This window comes from Alexandromys fortis, unplaced genomic scaffold, assembly GCF_014885135.2.
Source record: "Alexandromys fortis isolate MF-2015 unplaced genomic scaffold, M_Fortis_MF-2015_v1.1 scaffold_412, whole genome shotgun sequence".
NCBI classification, from domain to species: domain Eukaryota; kingdom Metazoa; phylum Chordata; class Mammalia; order Rodentia; family Cricetidae; genus Alexandromys; species Alexandromys fortis.
The window spans coordinates 253,446-276,892 of NW_026068285.1; the positions used below are offsets into that span (position 1 = coordinate 253,446).

Sequence of the window (23,447 nt, forward strand, 5' to 3'; positions counted from 1 at the left end):
TATGTGCATGAATGTTTGCCTACATATGTGTGTGCATACTACATGCATGTCTGGTGCCCGCAGAGGCCAGAAGAAGGCTTCTGATCCCCGGAACTGGAGTTACCAGTAGCTGTCAGTCATTGTGCGAATGCTGGGAACTGAACTCAAGTCCTCTGCAGGAGCAGCCTGCGCTCTTAACTGCTGAGCTGTCTCTCTAGCTTGCTTCACTTTCTTAAAACTTAATTTTTTGTTTGTTTTTCCGAGACAGGGTTTCTCTGTAGTTTTGGAGCCTGTCCTGGAACTAGCTCTTGTAGACCAACCTGGCTTTGAATTCACAGAGATCCGCCTGCCTCTGCCTTCTGGAGTGCTGGGATTAAAGGCGTGGGCCACCACCGTCCAGCCAAAATTTAGGTATTATGTATCTGTTTGCCCTTTGTGTGCAGGTACCCATGGAGGCCAGAAGAGGGCAACAGATCCCAGGAACGGGACTTAAAGATGGTTGCTATGTGGGTGCTAGTGGACAAACTCAGGTCCTCTGGAAGAGCAGAAATCCCTCCTAACTGCTGCTGAACCATCTCTCCACCCCCTCTTTTTGCTATTCTTTCTTTCTTTTTTTAGTATTGCTATTCTTAGAGCATACCAAGCATGCTCCTGCCTCCAAGCCAGTGCACTGGCTGCTCCCAGTCATCATGTGGGCTCATGTCCTCACTTCTCTCAGGTCTCTGCCCAGACGACACCTTAGCATCAAGGCCTTTCCTTTATGGAAGGTACACCTGCCTATAGAACATCCACTCTCTCCTGTATTATATTCCCCAATAATTGTCCCTGCCCGAATGACTGCATATTTATTTTGTTGTTGTTTCATCTTTTGATTTTCGAGGCAGGGTCTTATCATGCATTCCAGTCTGTACTTGAGTTTGCTATATAGGCTGGCCTTGCACCCTTGATCCTCCTGCCTCAGCTTCCCAGCTGCTAAAGTTACAGGTGTGTGCCAGCACTCCTAACCAGAGTTATTTGCTCATCTGCCACCCATCACCTAGTAACATGGAAGTAGCTTCTGGAGTTCAGGCAGAAGTATGTTTGTTTGTTGTTGTATTCTCAGCCCCACAATAATGCCTGGTACATAGTAGAAGCTACTACCATGTTGAGCCGGGCAGTGGTGGCACACACCTTTAATCCCAGCACTCGGGAGGCAGAGGCAGGCGGATCTCTGTGAGTTCGAGGCCAGCCTGGACTACAGAGGGAGCTCCAGGACAGCCAAGGTTATGCAAAGAAACCCTGTCTCGAAAAACAAAACAGCAGCAGCAGCAACGGAAGAAATCTCTGTTGAATGAATGCATTGCTGTGCCCAGGGGATGAGACTGTTCTAGAAGAATCACACGCCTGGAGCAGGGATGGAACAGATTCTCCGGTTTGTAGACAGGGCTGCAGGGTCAGAGCTGGGGCTCACCCAGGTTGTGCCTGTGTGTTCTGAGGGTCTGGCGCAGGGTCAGAGCTGGGACTCACCCAGGTTGTGCCTGTGTGTCCTGAGGGTCTGGTGTTTTCCTTCATATTATTCTTTTGTTCCTCACAAAATCTCTACCCCAGAGGGTAGATATTGTCCTTCCCATTTGACAGCTGAGAAACTAAGGCACAGAGAGACCAGGGAGTGTATGCCACCCCCAAAGGGCTTTGGGGTGAATTTCCCATCTTTGGTCTCTATTGCTGGATCTCTCTCATGCTCATTCTTTCTTCAGAGCTCATTGACCTCTAAGCCCCTGGCTCTGCACTTCTCCCTCACCCCCCCCCCAGAAGGAGTCAGTGGGTGCAACAACCCAGTCCCACCCTCTCTGCCCTGCTCCCTCTGCTCAGACCTTGCAGCAGGACAGAGGCACTTGGTTGCTGGAAGGAAGAGTTAACAAGGAGTGTTTGTAGCAGCTGCTGTCTCCAAGGAGAGGAAGGAAAGCAGAGCAGCGAGGCCCCAGCCTAGATGCTGTTCTGGGCTCCCTGGCAGGCGACAGTCGCGGGCTGGAAGCAGCAGATGACTTGTCTGGCCCTGACAGAGGGGTGTTCTCACCTCCACCAGTCTTGGGAAGCGCCGAACTGAGCGGACTGGGCAGCTGAGAGTGAGGTCGCTTGCAGGGCCACCAAAGGGAAACTTCAGGCAGGGACTGAGGAATGTGGGCATTGGGGGCTGGGCCTGGCCCAGAGGCTGAAGCCAGCAGCAAGCTGCAGAGCCAGAAGCCCTGGGCTCTCAGAGGGGAGAAGGGGACCTATTAAATTAAGGAGAAGTGAGCCAGGACCTTGACCTAGCAGGTAGCAGGAGGAGAGAGAAAGAGAGAGAAAGAGAGAGAGAGAGAGAGAGAGAGAGAGAGAGAGAGAGAGAGAGAGAGAGAGAGCGCAGTAGGGGACAGGAGGCTCCTACTTCCTCCCGAGTTTCTGCTCCAGCCATGTCTCAGCACAGGGGACACAGGAGGAGGCCCAGGACCCCAGGGCCTCCTGTGCGCAGCATCCGGCCCTTCAAGTCCAGCGAACAGTACCTGGAGGCCATGAAGGAAGACCTGGCTGAGTGGCTTCGGGATCTGTACGGGCTGGACGTTGATGCAGCCAACTTCCTGCAGGTGCTGGAGACTGGCCTGGTGCTGTGCCGGCATGCCAACACTGTCACAGAGGCTGCTCTGGCCTTCTTGGCTGAGGCACCTGACCGAGCTCAAAAGATTCCCATGCCCCAAGCTGGGGTTTTCTGCAATGGGGCTGCTCAGCCAGGTACCTTCCAGGCCAGGGACAACATCTCCAACTTCATCCACTGGTGTCGCAAGGAGATGGGCATCCAAGGTAACACATCTATCTCAGACCCTTATATTGTGGGGACATGCGTTACATGGAGGCTCAAGCTAGGCTAGATATGGGGGGATCAGAAGTTGAGGTATTCTTCTAGGTTTTCCATGAGGTAGCTATATTTTTGTGTATCAGTTTCTTTTCCTCGTAGCCAATCCTTATAAACATACACTGACGATCAATAAACATCTGTTAATGATTCAATCCATGAAGAGACACGAATCACCTTTTCTGTTTCCAGTGCATGCTGGCTACCAAGGACCGAGACTAGAGTCCAATGCCCAGGGATGCATGGCCTAGGAAGGCAGAGTGCTGGCTAGATTCAGAAGTTACAGCCCAGGGGGATGTGTGCTCCAGTCAAGTGTATAGTATAGGATCCAGAATGGGAATGTGCAGAATGGAACAGTCATGGGCACCAGCAAGGGCAACGAGAGGAAAGAGATTTGGGGTAAGGAGAGAGGTTTGGGGAAAGAGAATTAACTAGGCCGTGGGGGAGCAATAGCAAAACACAAGAAAGGCAGAAAACTGGGGAAAACCGGCCAGTAAACCTGAGGAATTAAAGCCATGATTCTCAACCTTCCTCATGCTGTGAGCCTTTAATACAGCTGTTGTGACCCCCACACCATAAAATTATTTCACAGCTGCTTCATGACTGTAATTTTGCTACTGTTATGAATCGTAACATGAATATCAGATGCGCAATTCCAGTGGGTTGCGACCCATAGGTTGAGAACCACTGGACTAAAGAATGGGAAGAGAGGGCTGGAGAGATGGATCAGTGGTTAAAAGCACTGCTTGCTCTTCCAAAGGTCCTGAGTTCAATTCCCAGCAACCACATGGTGGCTCACAACCATCTGTAATGAGATTTGGTACCCTCTTCTGGCCTGCAGGCATACATGCAGAATACTAAGAATACTGCATACATAATAAATAAATCTTAAAAAAAAAAAAAGAATGGGAAGAGAGCTGGGGATGGGGGAGTACCCTGCAGGGAGGGACAGGGTCCTGCAGGGATCCCTAGGGCGCCTGACTTAGGGAGTGACAATTGTTTGCCTTGAACCCAGGAATGGGATTAGGTGTGATTGCATAACCCTCCAGACCCGTGGGACAGGGAAAGGGTCAGGTTTGAACTCCTGGCCGGTGGAGAGGAGGAAAGGGCTGGGTCAAAGGTTAATCAAAGCTAATGATCTGGCTGGAGATGTAGCTTATGTCTCATTCCCAGCATCAAACCCTCAAACAGCTTTCTGCTGAGATAGGCTACAACTCCATTTTCCAGAAAATCAAAACTGGGGCTCTGGAGCCAGCTGGAGGTCACGCATGAGAGAATCTGAGATCGCATGAGAGAATCTGGGATTGAGCCTCGTAGGGTGAGGTACACAGAGCCTATAGTCAAGCCAGCCTGGTTCTCTGGAGCTAAATTTGGGGAATCTGAAGGATGGGTAGGAAGAGAAAAAAACTGTTTCCTGCTCCTGGGGTCTTCTTGGTGGCTAAGTGGATCGGAGGAGAGCTGGACAGAAAAAACCCCCTTTCCTGCCCTAGGATCAGCCGGGCTCCAAATACTTTTGCCCACGCACCAGCCTCCTCCTCAACCCGAGATGCTGAAACCCGAGCCACCCTCCGGTGTCTGCTACCTCAGCCTAGGGATGGTCTCTAGAGGGGACTTAAGCCACACGTGTCCCCTTCTCTCCTTTTCCTACATCAGAGGTGCTGTCCCCTTCTCTCCTTTTCCTACATCAGAGGTGCTGATGTTCGAGACAGAGGACCTGGTGCTGCGCAAGAACGTGAAGAGCGTGTTGTTGTGTCTGCTGGAGCTGGGTCGCCGCGCCTGGCGTTTCGGTGTGGCGGCACCGGCCCTGGTGCACCTGGAAGAGGAGATCGATGAGGAGCTGAGGCGCGAGCTGGCCCTGCCCTCGCCGGATCCGCCACCACCCGCACCCCCTGCCCGCAGGCCTAGCCACTTCCACAACCTGGACCAGATGGTGAGGCGCCCGGCCACGCCCTCAGGCCCAGCCTGTGCCCCGCCCTCCTCTTCCGGTCCTCGCTGCCCTGCTCCACTCCGAGCCCCTACCCTCACCGCATACGACAGTGGCTTTTGCCGCTTACCGCCTTTGCCCCAGCCCATCACTGCACGCTTCTCATTTAGCCCTGTAGGCTAGGTGCAAAGGACATGGCATCCTCGTGACCCACCTTGTGGCTTTGGACAAATCATTTAACCTTTCTGACCCTCCGTCCAGAGCCATGGAGTGGACTGAGGCACAGGAGCCATTTTCTGTGACCGCTGTGAGAATTAAGCGAACATGAAGTGCGTGGGGGCGGTTTCCAGAGTGGAATCCCCTCACAGGAGGAGGCTCTTCCCCGAGGCTAGCCCCATTCCCGTCACTGGGAAAAATGGGGCTCCACCTTTTTCTTTCATTTTTTTCTCTTCTCCTCTCTTGTTTTTCATTTCTCTTTCCCTTCCCTTGCTATGTTGCCAAACGTGGTCGCCAGCTCATGAGCCCAAGCAATCTTTCGGGAAGGTTTCTTAGCTGAAGGCCTGTGACGCAATGGGCACGGGATTCTGCCCCGTGCTGGTCAAACAGCACAGTCCACTGTATCCCACTGTCAGAGGGGAAGAGGACCACAGGGGTGGCTCCTATGGGCTCCTTAAAGCCTCTCAGCCCCCAGGCCTGACTTCAGCACCAGCGGGGGGGAAGGGACTGTGTGGAGGCAGATAGGCACCCCGTTTAGCTTGCCCCAGTATGTGAACGGACTTGGATGCTCAGGCAGAGAAGAGGGCTGAGTCTCTGCCACGGCCCACAGGTGCAGAACCTCGTGAGTCATTGCACATGCCCAGTGCAGTTCTCCATGGTCAAGATATCTGAGGGAAAGTACCGAGTAGGGGACTCCGACACGGTCATCTTCATCAGGGTAAGTTGGGCCTAAGGTGGAGGGACCTCCAGCAGCAGCCAAATGGGGTTTCCTTTCAGGGAACCTTGCCTGAGCCTGAGGGCAAGGATGGGAAGCGACCCATCATACACTCCATGTCACCAGACCTTGAGGCTCTACCCTACCTTGGAAATTTCCAGGAGATTCTAGGCAGAGTGGACAAGCCCATCTCATCCTCCCACCAATGTAGCTGGAGCCACCACCCTCCACCAACCCCCGTCAGAGCTGAGTCTACAGGCAGAAAGGAGGTCTATAAAAAAGGTGCCCCCGCTTTCCAAATTTCACAGGACAGGACAGAGAGCGAGGGACCTGAGACCCTGGGTTTGTGTTCAGTGTATGACCCCAGCCATGTGGATCCCAAAGTACACCGCTCAGACCCTGGAACCTGTCCATTCTGTAGAGTGGGCAGCGGTACAGGTCTGGGATGGGCTTCCCACTAGCCCTCCCCCGTGCCTGGCTTCACCTCCCCAGAGATGGTCTGTGCTCAGGGGTGTGGTCGGCAGATGGGCGTGGCCAAGGCCTTTCCATGGGTGTAGAATACACCTGGGAGCCGAGCCAGCAACCTGAGCCCCTCAGATCCCAAGATCTGAGGTGGGTACGGGCCAGGGATTTGTGGTCCCGCTTTGGAACTGTGGAAATTAAAGACTTGAAAAGACTATGGGACCCTGTCCCGTTACAGAGTTGGGTAGAGCTCCCACTGTCTCTGTCACCCATCACAGAGGAATGATGGTCCCGTATCAATTGCAAGTAGCGACAAGTGCAAACCCCTGTATAACAAAGAGTGTCCCCAGTTGTGGGTGCACAACTTCCTGTTTGCCAGTCTGACTCTCACGCTTGACAAGTGATATCTGTCATGGGTGAGACTAAACAGAAAATTATCCTGTCTCCCAATCACAAACGTGATTAAAGAAGTATACGGGAATAGGGAAAGTCCTTCTCTCAGCTCCAAATCTCACCTTTGCTCCCTCAGATCCTCCGGAGCCACGTGATGGTGCGTGTTGGGGGCGGCTGGGACACGCTGGGCCACTATCTGGACAAACATGACCCCTGTCGGTGTACGTCCCTCTGTGAGTTCCCCAGGAGGTTTCGCCTATGGGGCTAGTTAGAGAGACATAGCTCCTGGTTGGAAGGCTACCTGTGGGAGGGCAAATAGGCCTGATCTCTAAGGACTCCAGCTGCGGGAACTGTGGGTGAAGAAGACAGAGGGACGTCGTGGTGCAATAGTATAAATAACCACAAGGTGGCGCAAAAGACACGCAGAAACAGCGTTGTCCGAGATGTTCTCTACTCAGTAGAGAACAGGTCTGGCCTGGAATCCACACTGGTGGTCCTTCTGATTTGGTTTCCGTCTTTCCCTAATCCTCTTTAGTATGCCAAGTAACCCCGAATAAGCACATAATTTGAATTAAAGTTGCAGATCGGCAACACAACATAACTTTCAGCAAATCCCGATGTTGGGTTCCCTGACCAGATTGTGTCCCCCGGAACCCCTTTGTAGAAGCTGGGGCTGCCACTGTAGGCTCTGGTGCCTATAAGAAGGAATAAACAGAATTTGAGAGCATGGGAAGGAGGAACAATGAGTTTGATAAACAGGAATTGAACCTTTCTTTCTTCTGCTTTCTCTGGGGGGCCTTGGGTGGGTAGCCCACAAACCAGGCAGCTTCCGGAAGCCCCCAGGGCCGCGGGTGCAGCACGAAGTGAAGATGCAGGACGGGCCTTCACAGCCCCGGCCTACAATGACCATCAGCCGCTCACAGAGCCCGCTGCCTCCCGTGGACTGGAGGACATACACCTCTTCCAGCCGAAGACTGAGGCCCCCCACGCCCTCTCCTCCCCAATCTCATGGTGAACGAGGATCAGAGGCTAGGATCATCAGAGAGACAGCCCCATTACTAAGGTACAAGAGAGGGATAAGTAAGGGTCTCCTCCGTATTCTCAGTGGCTCATCCCCCAAGATAAAGGGAACAATGTCCTACCCCAACAAAACTTCACATGTGCCGGGTAGGGGGGCAGATGCCCGAAGTCCTAGCATTCAGGAAGCCAAGACGGGAAGATTGGGAATTTTGGTTTTTCCTGGGCCACTTTGGAAGGCCATATCACAAAACCAAATTTAAAAGAGAAGGGTTCTATAGCCCAATGGGACAATGCTCCCCTGGTATGTACAAGACCCTGGACTCCCTAACCCAGGACCACAGAACAAGATAAACCTTCAGGTGTTTGTGATCAAAACCAGGACTTAAGGATCATCTCATTGCTTCAAATATCTACCCATTTTATAGCCAAGGAAGCTGAGGCCCAGCAAAGGAATGGCCAGATTTAATGTCCTTCCATTTCACGATTAAAGTGAGACTGAGATCGGCCCCAAATACGGATAGGCTCTGGTCATCATCAACCTCCAGGGCTGGAGGCGGAAGTCACCTTCTCTCAGCAACACGGGGAACAAGGGAGAACAGGCAGGAAGAGCGGCTGCGTAGGGCTCTCTCGGTTCATCCTAGGGAGAACACTGGTTCTCCCCGGTCCATCCGTGGGAAATGCCTCGGATAGGCCTAGGTTTCTCTTTCCAGCCTGTTTGTCTCCTTTGCAGGTCCCAAGAGAGGCCAATAACCCCATCTCAGAGGATGCAGTCACCCGGTTCCCAATTCCCATCTACCTTTAGGAGCCCAGACCTACGAAGGACCCTGTCAGGAAAGAGAGAGAAGAGATGCCACGGTGAAATGCCCAGAGGAAGGACTCCCACGTCTTGGGATCACAAGGACACAGACAGACAAGGAACCCATACCAAGGCCCTCACCCCCCAGAGGCTCCAAATCCCTGAGGCCACCAGTAAGGAGACATCAGCAAGAGGACCATCTCCCCCACCTCGTTCCTCCAGCCTAGTCAACCCTCATGGCATCTGGCTCTTGAATCAGGGTGTTTCCCCACAGCTCAGTGAACCTGCATCTATGCAATCCCCAACCCCCAGCAAAGGGTTCACCAAGATCCCCATCCGACTTTCCTCTGCCCGGCCCCCAACACCCAGAAGGTTTTTGGGTTCTGAAAGTGGAGGTTCCATGGAGAGAGGACCCAGCCCATCAAGGGCTCCCACAGGGAACCTGGATAGATCCACACATGGGCACCACTCTGCTGAAGCGAGCCATGGGGGCCACCAGATGGACATTCAGATAGCTTTGGAGGCTGAGGATCCCAGGAGCCTAGACACACAGACGTGGAAGGGGGGTCATACATCTCTGCTCCTGGGCAAGACCAGAGAGCAAGCCCTCTACCGTAGCCTTGACGAGGAGATTGTGGCCAACATGAAACTGCTGGGGGTGGGGCCTGCCTGTGATCGGGATACAAGGTCTCAAGCCATCCCTCGAAGTGGAGTCTATGTTCCCAGCCTGGGTGGGAAGTGGCCTGAATCTGGGGGGCCTTACGACAAAGTTATCCAAGAACTGGTTCAGGGGCCCCCACCCCTCCTTAAAGTGGATCGGAAAGCCTGGAGAGTAGACTCTGAAGCCTCGCCTAAGCCAGCTGTGGGCCCAAGAAGTCCTGAAGAGAAGCTAGGACCCAGAGAGAGTGGACCAAGGATAAAGGCAAACCTGACTGTCAAGAGTACCCCAATGAAGACTGTGACATCCACAAGAGGGAAGGACTGCTCCACCAGGACTGGGCTCGCCACCCCGGAGGCTCCCACACATTCATGCTCAGACCCCAGTTCTGACAAAGCTGGGGTTTGTCTGGGCAAGGGTAAAAGAACCCTCCGGAAGCCTCAGAAAATCCCATCCATTTACAAACTGAAGCTGAGACCTAGAATCCGGCCGCGCAGAGACCACAGGCCTGAGAAAAGACCTTCCAGAATTCCCAAGCCACTGACCTACCTCTGCCTGGGTCCAGCCAGGACAGCTCCTGGAAGCAGGCTATTGAAAGCTACATTGGAACGAGCAGGTGAAAAGAAGGAGGAGGAGAAAAAGAAAGAAGCAGGCATCTCATTGGCTTCAGAGAGCCAGGAGGCCCTGCAGCTCAATGGAACCCCACTTCGACCTGACGAGGAATCCTGGGTCTGAAGAGTCTACAAATGGGGAAGACCACAGCAAAATTTTGTGTGCAGTACAATGTATGTGTGAGGAAGGATGGTCCCTCACTCGGCACAGGGCCTTGGCCAGGAGTATTGTGAAGACCCCATCTCTTCAGTCGAGCAGAAGGGCAGCCCATGCCTTCCACTGCAAGCCAGCATCAAGTAGCGGCAGTGGGGAGCACCCATATCTTTTTGTTGACCCCAAGAACAGTTCCTCAGCCTCTGAACATTTCCCCAGCTGTAAGTTATTAAACACACGTGGGTCTGTCCTTGAACCTCAGCTTTTGGGGGGGGTTTCTTTCCCTAAGACTGAGGAAGGGTAGTGAGGTGCAACTTCAAACGTTGTTGTCTCTGCTGGAGGAGACAAGGTGGAGGGATCGGTCAGCAAGGGTAGGCTTCTATGAAGTCCTGGTGGTCAGAACCGCGGACAGCGACAAAGGTACCCCCCCCCCCCCCCCCCCTTCCCCACCACACAGGCTCCTGAAGGCCACCCTTGACTTTAAAGATTTCCCTTGGCCCTGAGAACAGGGATCACTCAGGGAGAAGAGAGCTGATTGATGGCAGCCATCACACTTCTGTGTCCAGGAAGCTATGTTCGGAGGCCCTAAATTTGACCCCTGCCTGAGAGGAAGACGCAGAAACAGGATTGAGTCTTCCAGGCAGTAGAGAAGGCAGCTGATGGTACCCTCTGTGTGACTGTGATTATCAGTACCTTTTCCCCTTTGATCCCTGGGTTGACCTGGACTTTGGGGTGGGGACCCACTCCACCCTCCACGAGCAACAGAGCTGACACCGAGGTAGAGAAACGAGGGAAAACACTCCCTGATTTTTAATCTGACTTCCGATAACAGCTCAATGGGTATCACACACTTCCAGACCCTGTGTGGGAAACCCTGGTTGGGGAGGGGAAGGACAGAGACTCAGAATGAGGGTGAAGGGACCTGAAATCCAAGACCTGGGATGAAGAGGAAAGGGTGAGGGGGGGCTACATTCCAATGGTCCCCCCGGGGGGGGCAGCCAGAGGCCTGGATCCCCCCACCCTCGCCTCAAGTGCCTCAGAGTTGGGGGGTGTGTGATCGGGCACATGAGATGCTGCCATCTTTACCCCACGCCCCGTGGAACCAGGGGTAGGAGAGGAAAGTGGGCATCTCTCCTAACCCTTCCAGCCACTCTGAAGTGTGGGGAAGGGGAGCCACCACCTCTATTTCAGAGGGAGGCTCAGAGAGGGCAAGTTACTAGCCCCAAATTTTGCAGGACAGCAAGGACTAGAACCCAGAATGCTGGGCTGCCCACTGTCAGGGCGGCTGCTGCTCTACTGCAGTGCCCCGCTGGGTGGAGGGAGTGAGATTCAGTAGGTGAAGCAGAAGAGAGAATCATGGATTCCCTCCCACAAGGGAACACCATAAATTCCTCACCCCTACCCCTGCCCCCAGATCCCTCCCCATAACCTCTCTGGGTACCTGATTTCCTGGTCTGTGCACTGCAGCCCGGGAAAAAGCCGGGCATCCTATGTACCCCTCTTAACAAAGGGTCCTTATTATCCTCCCAACTGGACCAGGGCTGAGGCTAAAGGGTCAGCCTCAAGAACTCTCTTCGGCCGGGGCAGGGGACGTGGCACCACCATTTCTTCCTCCCTCCCTCCAAGTCCCCCATCAGTCCCTCAGGCCATTCCTAGAATCTCCAGGATTATTATGTCTAAATCGGTACAAAACTGACAGTGATCAGCTCCGGTGACGAGAGGTAGAAACCCGGCCAGGCAGCCGGGGAAAATGGGGTGGGTGAGTTAGGGCATAGGGCCAACCTGGTGTTAGGACAAGGGGTCAGATCCTGAGGGCCTCCACCTATGGGTGGGGATGCATGCCTAGCTCCCCCAGGCACAAGAAGCTCCCTTATTCTTTTCTCGGCTCTGCCCCTACACAGACTGATCAAGACAACCTGAGACCTGATGGAGGCAGAGTCTTAAGCAGTTGGACTGAGGTGGCACTGGGACATAGAATTACCATTGGCATAACCTGACCCCCTCCTGGGCACCACCTTGCCCACCACCCCCAGTCCCCACAACTCAACCTCCCATAATACAGCAGACCATCCCAGTGCAGGAGGTAACGGAGAAGTAGGACCTAGCATCACGGAGAGAAAACTATCCTTAGGGGAATTTCCTCTCCACACTGTCAAACAAAACAAAAGGAATTTTAGCCCGGGGCCCATCTGGCTTTGGGGTCAGGAAGGGTGAGGGGCACCCGGCAGGGACCATTGAGTTAAGGCTGGAAAGTAGGTGGTTGCGTCTCTGGGGGCTGCTGGGCAAGGAGGTCTCCCTGGATGAGGAAGAGCTCTGCCTTCTCTCCCTGACGGCTGTGGGACCTCAGCCCTCGGACCCCTTGGCTTTGGTCCTTGGGCCACTTGCCTCTCTCTGCCCTGTGCCGGTGGCGCTGCCGGTGAGAAGGCATCGCAAAGCTGCCAGGACCTGCGACAAGGGGATGGACGAAATGAGAGCCCTGTGAGCGGAGCTGGGGGACAGGGAGGGACGCTGAAGGGAAGACAGGACAAATGAGGACGGACAGATACTTGAGTGGACAGACATTGCAAAAGGGGACACGTGGCAAAGACAGACACACTGTAGGGAAGATGAGCAGGGGCCCGGCCAAGACAGCACCTCCTCACCCCACCCTCCATTTCACACGCTCAGCCCTCAGATTGTGGCGCCCCCTGGGGCCGGGCACTACACTACAGCACTGAAGGTGGCTGTCCCAGGGAGACCCAGGTTGGAGGGGAGGACTGGGAAGTGGCGGGGAGGCTCCCTCTCGCCCTCTGATTCTCGCAGGGGAGGTGTGTGGCTGTAGGAGTGCTTCAGGCCGGGAGCCCAGAGTTCTCCTCCGGAGATTCCCCGCTCTAGCCCAACTGTCCCGAGGGAGGCTGGCCCCGCCCTGCCCTCTCTTCCTCTGGGACAGTGCTGCAGCAGGGCGCACGCAGCGTCACATGATGGCGCAGCGGTTGCGGCGCAGCGCGCCCTGGAAGCGCAGGGCGGCGTGCACGTGTTTGCAGCGGGCACAGCCCACACTCTTGAGCAGCTCGCTGAAGAGCAGCAGGATGTGCCAGTTGTACTTGGCCGAGCACTCCACGTAGCCGCACTTCCAGGTCTTCCGCACCAAGTGCGACACGTTCCAGCGCGGAATCACGCGTCCGCGTTGCAGGTCGCGCTTGTTGCCCACGATGATGATGGGCGTCTCGGAGGTGCCAATCACCCTGAGGGTCGAAACAGAATTCTGAAAACGCTGCCAGTCTCAAAAACCACTGGACTCCGCGCTAGCGTGTACTCTGATCCAGGTGTAGCCCCAGCCCCTTGGGGGAAGGTTACATCTCTAAAAGGCACATCTTGGATGCAAGAAAGTCGATACTATTGTCTATTTTACAGACAAAGAAACTGAGGCTTATATGTCAACTGATCTGAGGCCATGTAACCCCAGCCCCTGTTCTTCACCGCCATGTAAAAAGCAGGGGTCCCAAAATGAGTCAATAGAAGTAGGGTATGTGACCCACACCTGTAATTACAGCACTAGGGGGCCTGAGGCAGGGGGATTTTGAGTTCATAACCAACCTGGCTACATAGTTGGAAAGAAAGGAAGAAAGAGAAAGGGGTGGGGGGACACGTGGGAACCAGAAAAGGCATACATTTCCCTGTGACCTGTTTCCCCCCACCCCTTGCCCGTGTACCCCTTTTTGGAGACAGGCCACCATTAGGGTGCCCACGGAGACAACAGACCGTCACAGCTCCTCACCTCGTCTCCAGGATCTGCTGACGGATAGTCTTGACGTACTCAAAGCTGTCAAAGCAGCAGATGTCATAGACCAGGATGTAGGCGTGGACGCTCCGGAGTCCCCTGCAGCAGGCATCTGCCCACTCCTGTAACACCCCCGGCCAATACCACTGTCAGAGCAGCCATGAGGCCTCCCAGCCCCCAGCCACCCTGTCAAACAGTGTTCTCGCCTACACCACACCGGAGCTTCCTATCCCCTCCCCCGCAGAAGGCCAGGTTCCCCAGCTCGCAGGTGCTCAGAGCTGTAACTTCTCCTCCCCAGTCAGGAGAGAGCAAGTCACAGGCTGACTGACTTTTTGGCCCACCACACTACCTTGTGAGGATCTGGGGATTAGCTCTAATTCATCCATCCATCCATCCAGGCCTTTGTTCAACACGCATTTATGAATCCCCCCTAAGAGCACAACCCTGACCGAGCGCTTCTACCTACTGTATTATCTTCCAAGGCTTATATGAAGCTCCTACCCAGGACAGCCCGGACTTGCCACCCTCCCTGCAAGCAGAGGACTGTGTCCAGCCTCTCCTGTGTCTGAGGTCATGGATTATACCCTAGTTACAGCTATCCTATTTCTGTTTCCTCGCAACTGCAGTGAGCACCCAGGAGGGCCAGGGCCCTGTTTTTGTTTTGTTTTCCATTTTACACACTCCCTCCTTTTGTCCCTTGTTAAGTGGGGTTTTAGCTTCTGAACTGCAGTAATCATACTGGTAAGCTCTCTCCATGGTGCTGAAACCCACAGTACCGGCAACCAGGAGCAAGGTAAATCCTATCCCTAATTTTACAGCCCTTGGGTTGCAGCCTGAATGTAAGCCAGGAAAAGAGAGAGAGAGAGAGAGAGAGAGAGAGAGAGAGAGAGAGAGAGAGAGAGAGAGAGAGAGAGAGAGAGAGAGAGAGAGAGAGAGAGAGAGAGAGAGAGAGAGAGAGAGAGAGAGAGAGAGAGGAAAAGAGAGGGAGAGAGTTCTGNTGGAAGCAGAAGGGGGCGGAGGAGACACAGAACAGAAGCCTAAGGAGTTCCAGAAAGATGGGATTGCTTTTGTTAAGGACTAATTCTTCCTACTTAACCCGAGCTGGCCTTGAACTCTTGGTCCTCCTGCCTCTGCCTCTCAGCTGTTGGGATTACAGGCATGCACCACCATGCCTAGCTTGGCTATTTAAATATTTTTAAAAATACTTCTGTCTGTGAGAACTTCTCATGGAGGGGCTTCAGCTCAAGATGAATAGGCCCTTGGAAAGACTAAATGTGTTAACGAGAAGGTTCCCTAAGGACTAATTAGATAGTTAATCTGCCATCAGATGTAAGTGCAAAAGGATGTTCGGGAAGACAGTGTACAGAAAGGAGGTTCCCAAAGCTTCGGGGGCAGAGGCCTTGTGGGGGCAAAGGAAACTAGGGTCTCTCCTCGTAAGGGCCCTTACATATGGGATCCTGAGCTCCATCTTCAGCAGACACAAAAAGGAAGGCCAGAAGGATGTGGAGGCCCAGCTTCAGGCCCAGCTTGCATGCGGTCGAGGTAAGAATTTAGGCTGAAGCAGAAGGGGGCAGACTTGGGTGGCAGCTGTTGAGTGTGAGTCTGACTTCAGAATGGCGCTTCCAGCTTCAAAGCTTGGGAGATGCTGCGGTGGATTCCCCTGGGGAGATGATGTGGCATCTCTGTGCTGAGGTTTTAATTTCTGGTGCAGAGGCAGGATGCAGAGGACAGAGCTAAGAATGTAGGAAGCCATAAATCTGCTTTCTCCCAGACCAGGAAATCTTGATTTGGTGGGACACCATTGCGGGGGGTGCTGGTGGTGCCAGGGGCCTGCAGGCCTATGCACGCAACTCATCTCCCACCCCCACGTGAGGAGTGGAGACCCCTGAGAAGAGGGAGGGAGGATAAATTCCATTCTCCAAGTCCTCCCCCAGCTGCTGGAAAGAGGCTGCCAGGCTGAGGGTGCAGCCCCACTCTTCCCCCAACACACTGCCTCCTCGAGGGGACCCCAGGATGCCTCCCACTCACTCTTCTCAGGAGGCTTGTAAAAGGGAACGACAGAAAGCCCCAGATTGGCTGGGCCGTCCCTCCACTTCTTGACTGAAAGGAGGGATGGAGAACGCTCAGCTTTCCTGCCAGTGTGCTCCATGGAGGGTTCTCATTTGTTTTCCCAGAGGCCATCTGTGGGCTGGATTGAGTCAAAGAATGGACTGAACACACAGCCCAGTGGTAAAGAATGTGCTTTTCACACAAAAGGCCCTGGGCTCGGCCCCTAGCCGACAAAGACAGAGACAGAGGCCGAGAAATGGGAATTGGGTCTAAGTCTGGGGATATAGTTTAGGGGCTCAGTCACCTGGCCTTAGCCATGTGTTTCCAGGCATCTCTTTCGGCAGGCTGCCCATGCCCTCTAACTTCAGCTTCCTGCTCTGAAGGAGGAGAAGGGACTGTGGAAGGTAACAGGCCCAGACTCTAGGAAGCATTACTTTATTTTATTCCTAGAAAGCAGCCATCAAAACTCTTAAGGTTGATATTTGACTGTAGAGCTTTCAAGGTCCCTTCTTGAGACTTCTGTACTCAGAGTCCCTAACTGGGCTCCAGCAGTGGCATCCTTGAGATCTTAGCATCTAATATGAGGGTCAATCAAGAAGAAAAGGGTCATCAGGTGTGGTGATGCGCACCTTTAATCCCAAGATTGGAAAGCAGAGGCAGATGGATCTCTGTGAGTTGGAGGCCAGCATGGTTTATATAGTGAGTTCCACGATATCGAGGGTTGTGTATGTAGGGAGACCCTGTCTCAGAAACAGAAGGAAGAGGAAGAAGAAAAGGAAGAGAAGGAGGAGGAGAATCACACAAACACGGTGCTGCACGCCTTTAATCCTAGCTCTTTAATCTTTAATCCAGAGAGGCTGGAGTTCAAGGTCATCCTTGGCTATAGAAAAAGTTCCAGGTCAGTTTGAACTACACAAAACCCTGCCTCAAAAACAAAACCCCCAATAATAAGAACCCCAAACAGGCAAATAATATTAGTAGTTCTCAGAAAGAAACCAAACCAAAACCAGAAACATAGAAGTCTTAACTATATAGAAAATGCACAGCCTTCACTACGCAAAGATAGACCACACTGAAAATATCCTCTCTCATCTTCTAGACCAGCGGTTCTCAACCTTCCTAATGCTGCAACCCCTTAATACAGTTCCTCATGCTGTGGTGACCCCAACCATAAAATTATTTTGTCCCTACTTCATAACTGTAATCTTGCTACTGCTATGAATCATAATGTAAATATCTGTTATTTAGGATCTCTGATATGGTATCCCTCAAAGGGGTCACGACCCATAGGTTGAGAACCACTGTTCTAGAGTATCAAAAAATCCCAGACTTTCATAGGATACACATAAAACTTTTAGAGAAGGGACTTTGGAGACACTTTCTAAATCACATGTCTATTTATCTTTTGAATTGGCAATGCCATTTCCATTAACCGCTCCTGCAAATACCATGACCTACGTGCAAACTGACTTATACATAGGCTACTTTTTTATTTTCGCATTGACCCAAATGGTCTAGAGAGTGAGGATGTCCTCCAGACAGAGGCAGGAAATATTAGCTCCAGTTACAATGTCAAGTGTGGTGCTGCACACCTTTAATCCCAAGATCGGAAGGCAGAGACAGATGGATCTCTTTGAGCCTGGTCTACATAATGAGTTCCAGGGCAGCCAGGGCTACATAGAAAGACCATGCATGCCTCAAGAACAAATCAAAACAACAAACCCACAAATACAAAAGCAAAACAAACAAAAACCAAAATGTTAAATTAAAGAAGCAAGGGCCAGGTTTGGAGAGGCATGCCTGTAATCCCAGCTACCCTGAGGACTATGCAGGAGGATTTTAAATTCAAGGCCAGCCTGGGCAACATAGCCATATCCTGTCTCTTAATGAAAACAGCAAGAAGAAGATAGAAGTCTGGGCATGGAGCTCGGCGGTAGAGATAACTTACCATGTGGGAAACTCTGGGTTCTATCCTAAGAGTCAAACAACAGCCACAGCCACAGCCCAAAACAAGACACGGGACATAGTGGGGTTGATTTTTAGTGGGGAAAAGGGGAGACCGAATGAAAATATGGTTTCTTGCTTGAGTGTCAATGAGCCATCAGTGAGAATGGCTAGGGAGGGGTACTACGGGGGGAAGGGGCAGAGGAGGAACACAGACTCTGCGAGGCCACAGTTGAGGCATTTATGCCCCTGACCCATTCTGAAATTAGTAAAGACAGATATGAACTGAACGTGAAAGATGCACTTGGGCATGGAGCCAGACTTCACCAAAATTTCCAAGTGAGAAGTAGAAGGTCCTGACCTCTCAGGCACTGTGGATCACATGCTTGGACCAGGTTTCTCCTTGGGGTGCTGAGTCAAATATTCACAGCAGGATGGGCCAAGGCTCTCCTGTTGGGGCAGCTGAGCTCCATCAGGCCCCAGCCAGAGATGGCTGAATTTGCTGTCACAACTGGCCAGGGCTCCTTCTTGTCTCTAGGAAATGCCCACAAGCCTCTGCACTCTCTGGCCCATCAGGCTGCTTCCGCTTCCCCTGTAGCCAACTTCCTCCCAAGCCAGAGGGAGAGAGAGAGGTGTGAAAGCTCTGGTTCTAAAGCTGGGGAAGGTGCCTGGGAGTGGGGTGGGGGAGGGAGTGCGGGCAGTGGGGATGGTTAAATCTAATTCTGCGAGGGGTCGTGAGGCTGTCCTGGGGCTTGGGAATAAGGGTTCCTGAGAGAAAAGGCCTTGGGCAAAGGATCTGATTGGGGTCTCCAGAGTCTCAGGTCTCAGTCTGTCCTGCCGGCCCTTCTACAGATGACAGTGAGGGTGTGAGGCCATGGCAGGAGAGCTCAGCTTATGAACAGGCATTAGGGTTATTAGTTCTTCTTCCACTGCCTCTACTCTGTTGAGACATCACCTTCTGCGACACAGTACACCTGAGCATGGCAGACCCTTCCAGCCGGGGCTGCGTTAGCTCTCCCACACCACCTTCAATCACAACCTTCATCACATCGCACAATAACTGTTGGTCCTTTCTCACTAGACTATGAGTTCCTTGAAAGCAAACTCCATATTCTGCATTTGCTGACTATTCAGTCTTGGTGCCCAGTGCAGGGCCTGGCACACATTAAACAATCATCAAACATCTTTGAAATTCACTAGCACACAAACGAGCAGCTTCTTGGGATGGCTTTAAGGAGGGAGGCCCAGAGTGTGGTGTGGAGTTCCTGGCAGTGGGGCCAGAGATGGAGAGGTGGAGAGGGTTGGCGTCTCCTCTCCCCTGTAGCCTGACTGCCTCCACGGGCAGCTTACCTGCAGTGTGTTGACAGGGAAGGCGCTGATGGGTGGAAAATCCAGGATCTGGAGGTCGTGCACATGGCCGTTCATGACCACAGCAGGCAGGTAGAGGCGGCGGGCGGTGGTGGGCACACAGACCTCGCTGAACTCGTTGTATAGGAACTGGCGCACGATGGCACTCTTGCCCACACCTCGCGCCCCGAGCACGGCCACCCGGTAGGTGGAGACCATGCCTCCCGCCCCACTCCGCCACCGCGTCCTTGCCTGGGGCTCCTCCGGGCTGCATATTCCAGGGGCTGGGGGCTCAGCCACCGTCAGGACCAACCATTGCTCCCTCTGCTTGCCTCTGGCCCTCTTCGGCCACCACCTAGACTGAGGGGACAAGAGATGGGCTCAGTGCTCTGGGTCATCATCCCTGGACCTGTGCTGTTATTTTTCACCTCTGCATCTTTGCGGAAGCTGCCATTGCCACTTGGGAAGTCTCCCTTTTCCAGAGCCACTATCTCAATCTATCCCCCAAGCTTCTTCACCTTCCTGCAACCCCTGCTGTGCACGGTGCCCTGATTCCCCTCAACCTGCATACTTCAGTGCACAGGGGAGACAGCTCTAGACTTGGATTCAAATTCCAGGCCCAGCCCCAAACCTGGGATAAATGGCACCTCCTCTGGGTCTCATTCACACCCTGACTTCAGTGGAGGCCCTCTTGGCATCCTCAGGGGAGGGAGCTCTTTTAGTGCAGGGCTCATTATTTCGGACATCTTCATTTTGTGGCTCTCAGGAGATAACTTCCCATAGCAGCCTCTAGTTACCATGATGACCCAAAATGCCCCTAGCATTTCCCAAAGTCCCACTGAACTAGATGATTGCATTGACTCCGGAGAGCAACGCAGTTGAGCACTGGCTGCCAGCCCGCCGACGCGGTTATCCTCGGTCAATACAATACCCCTAAGGGAAAAGTATTCCTATTTGCACTTCAGAGAAGCTCCATGTGCCCCAAACCACACAACTAGGACCTGCCGCTACTTTCTACAGGTTGTGGGGCTTAACATATTTAAGCGTAGTGACTCTAAACAGTGACAGACTAAAAGCAGGGTCTGAGTCTTTGACATCCCTTGGAGCTCAGAGGGCCTCACAGCACACAGCTGCTGCTCAGGAAGAGGCTGGACTTGGAGATGAATTCATTAGTTTTCTGCTTGCTAGGTGCCTGTGACTTTTAGAGCTCGGACAAAACCCCCAACTTTGATGATTTTTTTAGCTGTAGGTCTGTGGGTGAAACACCTGCTTTGGAGCCATGCGCTACACATATGTAAAGGGGAGCCAGCAGCCCCCACTTCCAAGACAACCTAAGTAAATCTCTCAGCTGGAAGGAGACAACCTTCCTCCTGGGTTGAATGGTGGCCACAGTTAGTAAATGGGTACAGGGAGGTGGATTTACTAGGTCCTGAGGGTGCCATGGTTTCAGCCTCTGTCTCTGTGTGTGTGTTCTGGTAGATGCATGTTCTTTTCATATATACGAATCGTTTCGATTCATAGCTGAATGTTCCCTCAACTGTCCTGGTTTAAAGCACTCAATCTATTGGTATGTACGGGTGCGCAATGGTAAATAAAAGACGTGGCTTGGAGTGCGAGCCATCAAGGTTTCATTCCCAGCCCTGCCATTCACCTAAGTATGACCTTGGCCAAGAAACTTCCTAGGTATGGTGAGATTGTTCATGGAAAAGCCCATGCCTGGCGCAGAGTGGGTAAGCAACAGTGACTGCTGACCACCTAAGGTTTTCTTGGATGCTCAGTCGGACTTCCTGGCCATCTTGGAAGGAGTCACGATTTACTGTTGTGTGGACTCACGTACTTGTGGTGTGTGTGTGCCTGGGCACCCATGCGCATGCCTATGTTGCCTTTCACTTTGTTGAAGAGAGAAACCACCAACAACAAAACAAGACCCCAGGGCCTCAGGGAAGCTAAGTCTAGGACTCTAACCTCCTTTGTGCCTCATGCAAGTCCTTTCCCCAACAGGTGCTCTCTGCTGAGTCTGCTGCCAGCTGAGACAGGACCAACCCTCCCACCACAGGATCCCTTAAGGTCCTTAGGCCTTCGGGGCATTCCTGGATGCTGCCAGCTTGGCAAAGAGACTCAGCTGGGTTAATTACATAACAGCACAAGCAGGTGGGGATGGGGGAGTCCTGAGCAATAAGAGAGGGCAAAGAACAAGGAAACGGAGTCTGGAGTCACTCTGGGTGTGGTGATTTGGAGGTTTCAGGATATACCCCTACCTGCAGATTCTCAAGCCCAAAAACCAACTCTTTCTTAGTAGTAGCAGAAACAAAAACCAGGTACAGTCTGGGAGCCAAGGAGCAGGGGCAAGAATAGCCCCCTAGGCACGGGCCAGCCTCTGTAACTACCAGGCCTAAGTGTGGCCCGGTCCCCAACTCAAAGGGGACAGATAGCTCCTCTTTCTTCCCAGGCACAGATCCTGGGTCTAAGCGGTTTACTAAACCCATGCCTAGTTATGTGGGGTGAAAGGTCTGTCCCGGGAAGCAGGGCCCAAGCCCCCTGAGCTTCCCCAGGGCCTGCATTCTGCAGTGATCTGCAGACAGCTCCAGGCAATAGACAGGGGTCACACACTCAGGCCACAGCCTCTTTCCAGTCCCTTCCCTGGCCTGGACTTGGGTCTCTACCTCACACTGGGGAGGTCAGGGTCTTCTGAGGATCCTAAAGGCCGGGCCCTACATGCTCGCGCGGTGTGTCCCCACCACGTTCGCATAGGGGTAAGGGTACCGGCGAACGCCGGGCTCCCGGTGACCCGATCGGTGGCTGGTGTGGGGGCTGCAGGAACCCCGCTGGCTTCCGGCCCCAGCTCCACTCCCGCGGCCGCTTCCTCGCCACCCCCGCCCCCCGCCTCCGGGCCGCCCCTCACCCCGCGGTCACCCCGCTCCTCCTCCTCCCGCTTACCCGGGGCCGTCCCGGCTGCCTGCCCCCTGCCCTGGCCGGCGCGGCCGCGCTCCCCCCGGGCTCCGGCGCTGCCTTGGGCTCCCCCGCCCGGGGGGAGAGTGAGGGGCGCCTCCCGCGGCCCGGGCGAGGCGGGCTGGGGCGCGGGGGGCCGCAGCACTGAGGGTCGCTCAGCTGCTCGCCCTGCGGAGCGCGCCGCCCCACTCGCACCGGCGGAGAGGGAGGCGGGCGCGGGGGGATCCGCTGGGTCCCCGAGCCCGACGGATTCACTTGGGCGCCGCGGGACCGGCTCCCCAGTCCCTAACCTCGACCTTCATCTCCCTCCTGACTCTCCCCCGGGAAAATGTGGCTCGAACCTGGAGGAGTCGGAGGAGGGGACCGAAAAGGCCCCGGAGCCTATGGCTTCACTGCGATTGCCTGTCCTCACCGCCACCCACCCTGCTCCCTGCTGAGCTCTTGGTCCCCTCCTCCCCACGGTCTGTCCTTCCGACCCTTACCGGTCTGGTCAGTCAGTGACTGGCAGCTGCCCAGAGTGTGCCCTGCCCTGGGTGCTGACATCCAGGTTCTTTTGCTCCTCCACCCCCGGAGGACGGAGTAGAGGGTGGTCACTCTCGCCTTTCACTGCGGCAGGGAACAGCAGGCCAGGCTAGCGCCAAGCAAAGCTGGGCCCCTGCCAAAGCATGACCTCCACTCCTCTAAAACTGCAGTCCCTCTCGTCTGTGAGATCCCAGCATTTGCCAGGCTTGAGGGCGCAGTTTCTCTTGTATTTATTCTCAAGCAATCCTCATCAACATATTTTTATCAGTAGCTAACATCCTAGTATGCTAAGAGCTTTGCCTAAATCCTCAAGTTAAAGCCCCAGAACATTCCATGAAACAGGCTGTTTCCCCCATTCTACAGATGAGATCATTGAGGTTGAGAAAAGATGAGTAAGTCCTCGTATTTAAATGCAAAATGTGGAATACAAAGGCTGAGTCACTAGCTAGGCTGCTACAGAAAAGCTCAGCAGAGGGCTCACAGTCTAGTGGGAAGCCAAAGACAAATCCCTGTGTTCGAAGTCAAGGTGTCTGGGAGGTCAGAGCAGCCCAGCCAGTTCTTTAGAGGGGTCAGCAGAGGCTTGGCACAATAGTAGGGGCTTTAGGAGAGAGTGGAGAGACCTGACAGAACCCCACAGGCTGGAAGAATGGGGCCAGAAGATGTTGGGAGAGTTTAAGACAAGGTCTCTGGCTGCAAGATGTCAGCCTGTTCAGGTGCCTACCGCCAAGCTTGAGGACCTGGTTTTGGTTCCCCGGGATCCAAAGGAGAGAACTCCCATACATCCTCTGACCTCGAACTGTGACTTATGTGCCTTCTTGACTGCTTTCTGCCCCCCTAAAAGAGTCTCAGAGACCCTCTTCTAGTTCTTTTCTTGGTGCGGCAAATACCTGACAAAAGTGGTTTCAGGGAGATAGGGTTCATTTTGGCCCATGGTTTAGGGGGGCAGTCTATTGTGGCCAGAAGGGGAAGTGGTGGGAATGAGGGGGGGCTGGCGCTACGTGGGCAGCCAGGAAGGGAGCAGAGGTGAATGCTAGGTTAAGTGCATTTTTTCCCTTTTGCTTACATTCAGGTGGGTTTCCCCT

General features: G+C 53.6%; 2 protein-coding genes across 3 annotated transcripts; one reads left to right on the forward strand and one right to left on the reverse strand.

Annotated features, from left to right (window-relative positions):
* The first annotated feature begins 1,954 nt into the window (after nt 1-1,954).
* Gas2l2 (growth arrest specific 2 like 2) lies at nt 1,955-9,996 on the forward strand. 2 transcript variants are annotated; one of them, XM_050132232.1, is made up of 7 exons: nt 1,955-2,089; nt 2,580-2,793; nt 4,534-4,775; nt 5,596-5,703; nt 6,692-6,788; nt 7,366-7,618; nt 8,306-9,996. In XM_050132232.1, the coding sequence occupies exons 2-7, from the start codon at nt 2,682-2,684 to the stop codon at nt 9,762-9,764; spliced, it is 2,271 nt and encodes a 756-aa protein (XP_049988189.1). In that variant the 5' UTR covers nt 1,955-2,089; nt 2,580-2,681; the 3' UTR covers nt 9,765-9,996. The 2 variants fall into 2 exon arrangements, with proteins under 2 accessions (XP_049988189.1, XP_049988188.1); XM_050132231.1 differs by having other exon boundaries at nt 1,963-2,793.
* A 577-nt stretch (nt 9,997-10,573) lies between these two features.
* Rasl10b (RAS like family 10 member B) lies at nt 10,574-22,019 on the reverse strand. The gene is made up of 4 exons (XM_050132243.1): nt 21,832-22,019; nt 18,898-19,254; nt 13,552-13,676; nt 10,574-13,018 (listed from the first exon to the last, which is right to left on the reverse strand). The coding sequence occupies exons 2-4, from the start codon at nt 19,111-19,113 to the stop codon at nt 12,748-12,750; spliced, it is 612 nt and encodes a 203-aa protein (XP_049988200.1). The 5' UTR covers nt 19,114-19,254; nt 21,832-22,019; the 3' UTR covers nt 10,574-12,747.
* Between the last annotated feature and the right edge of the window lie 1,428 nt (nt 22,020-23,447).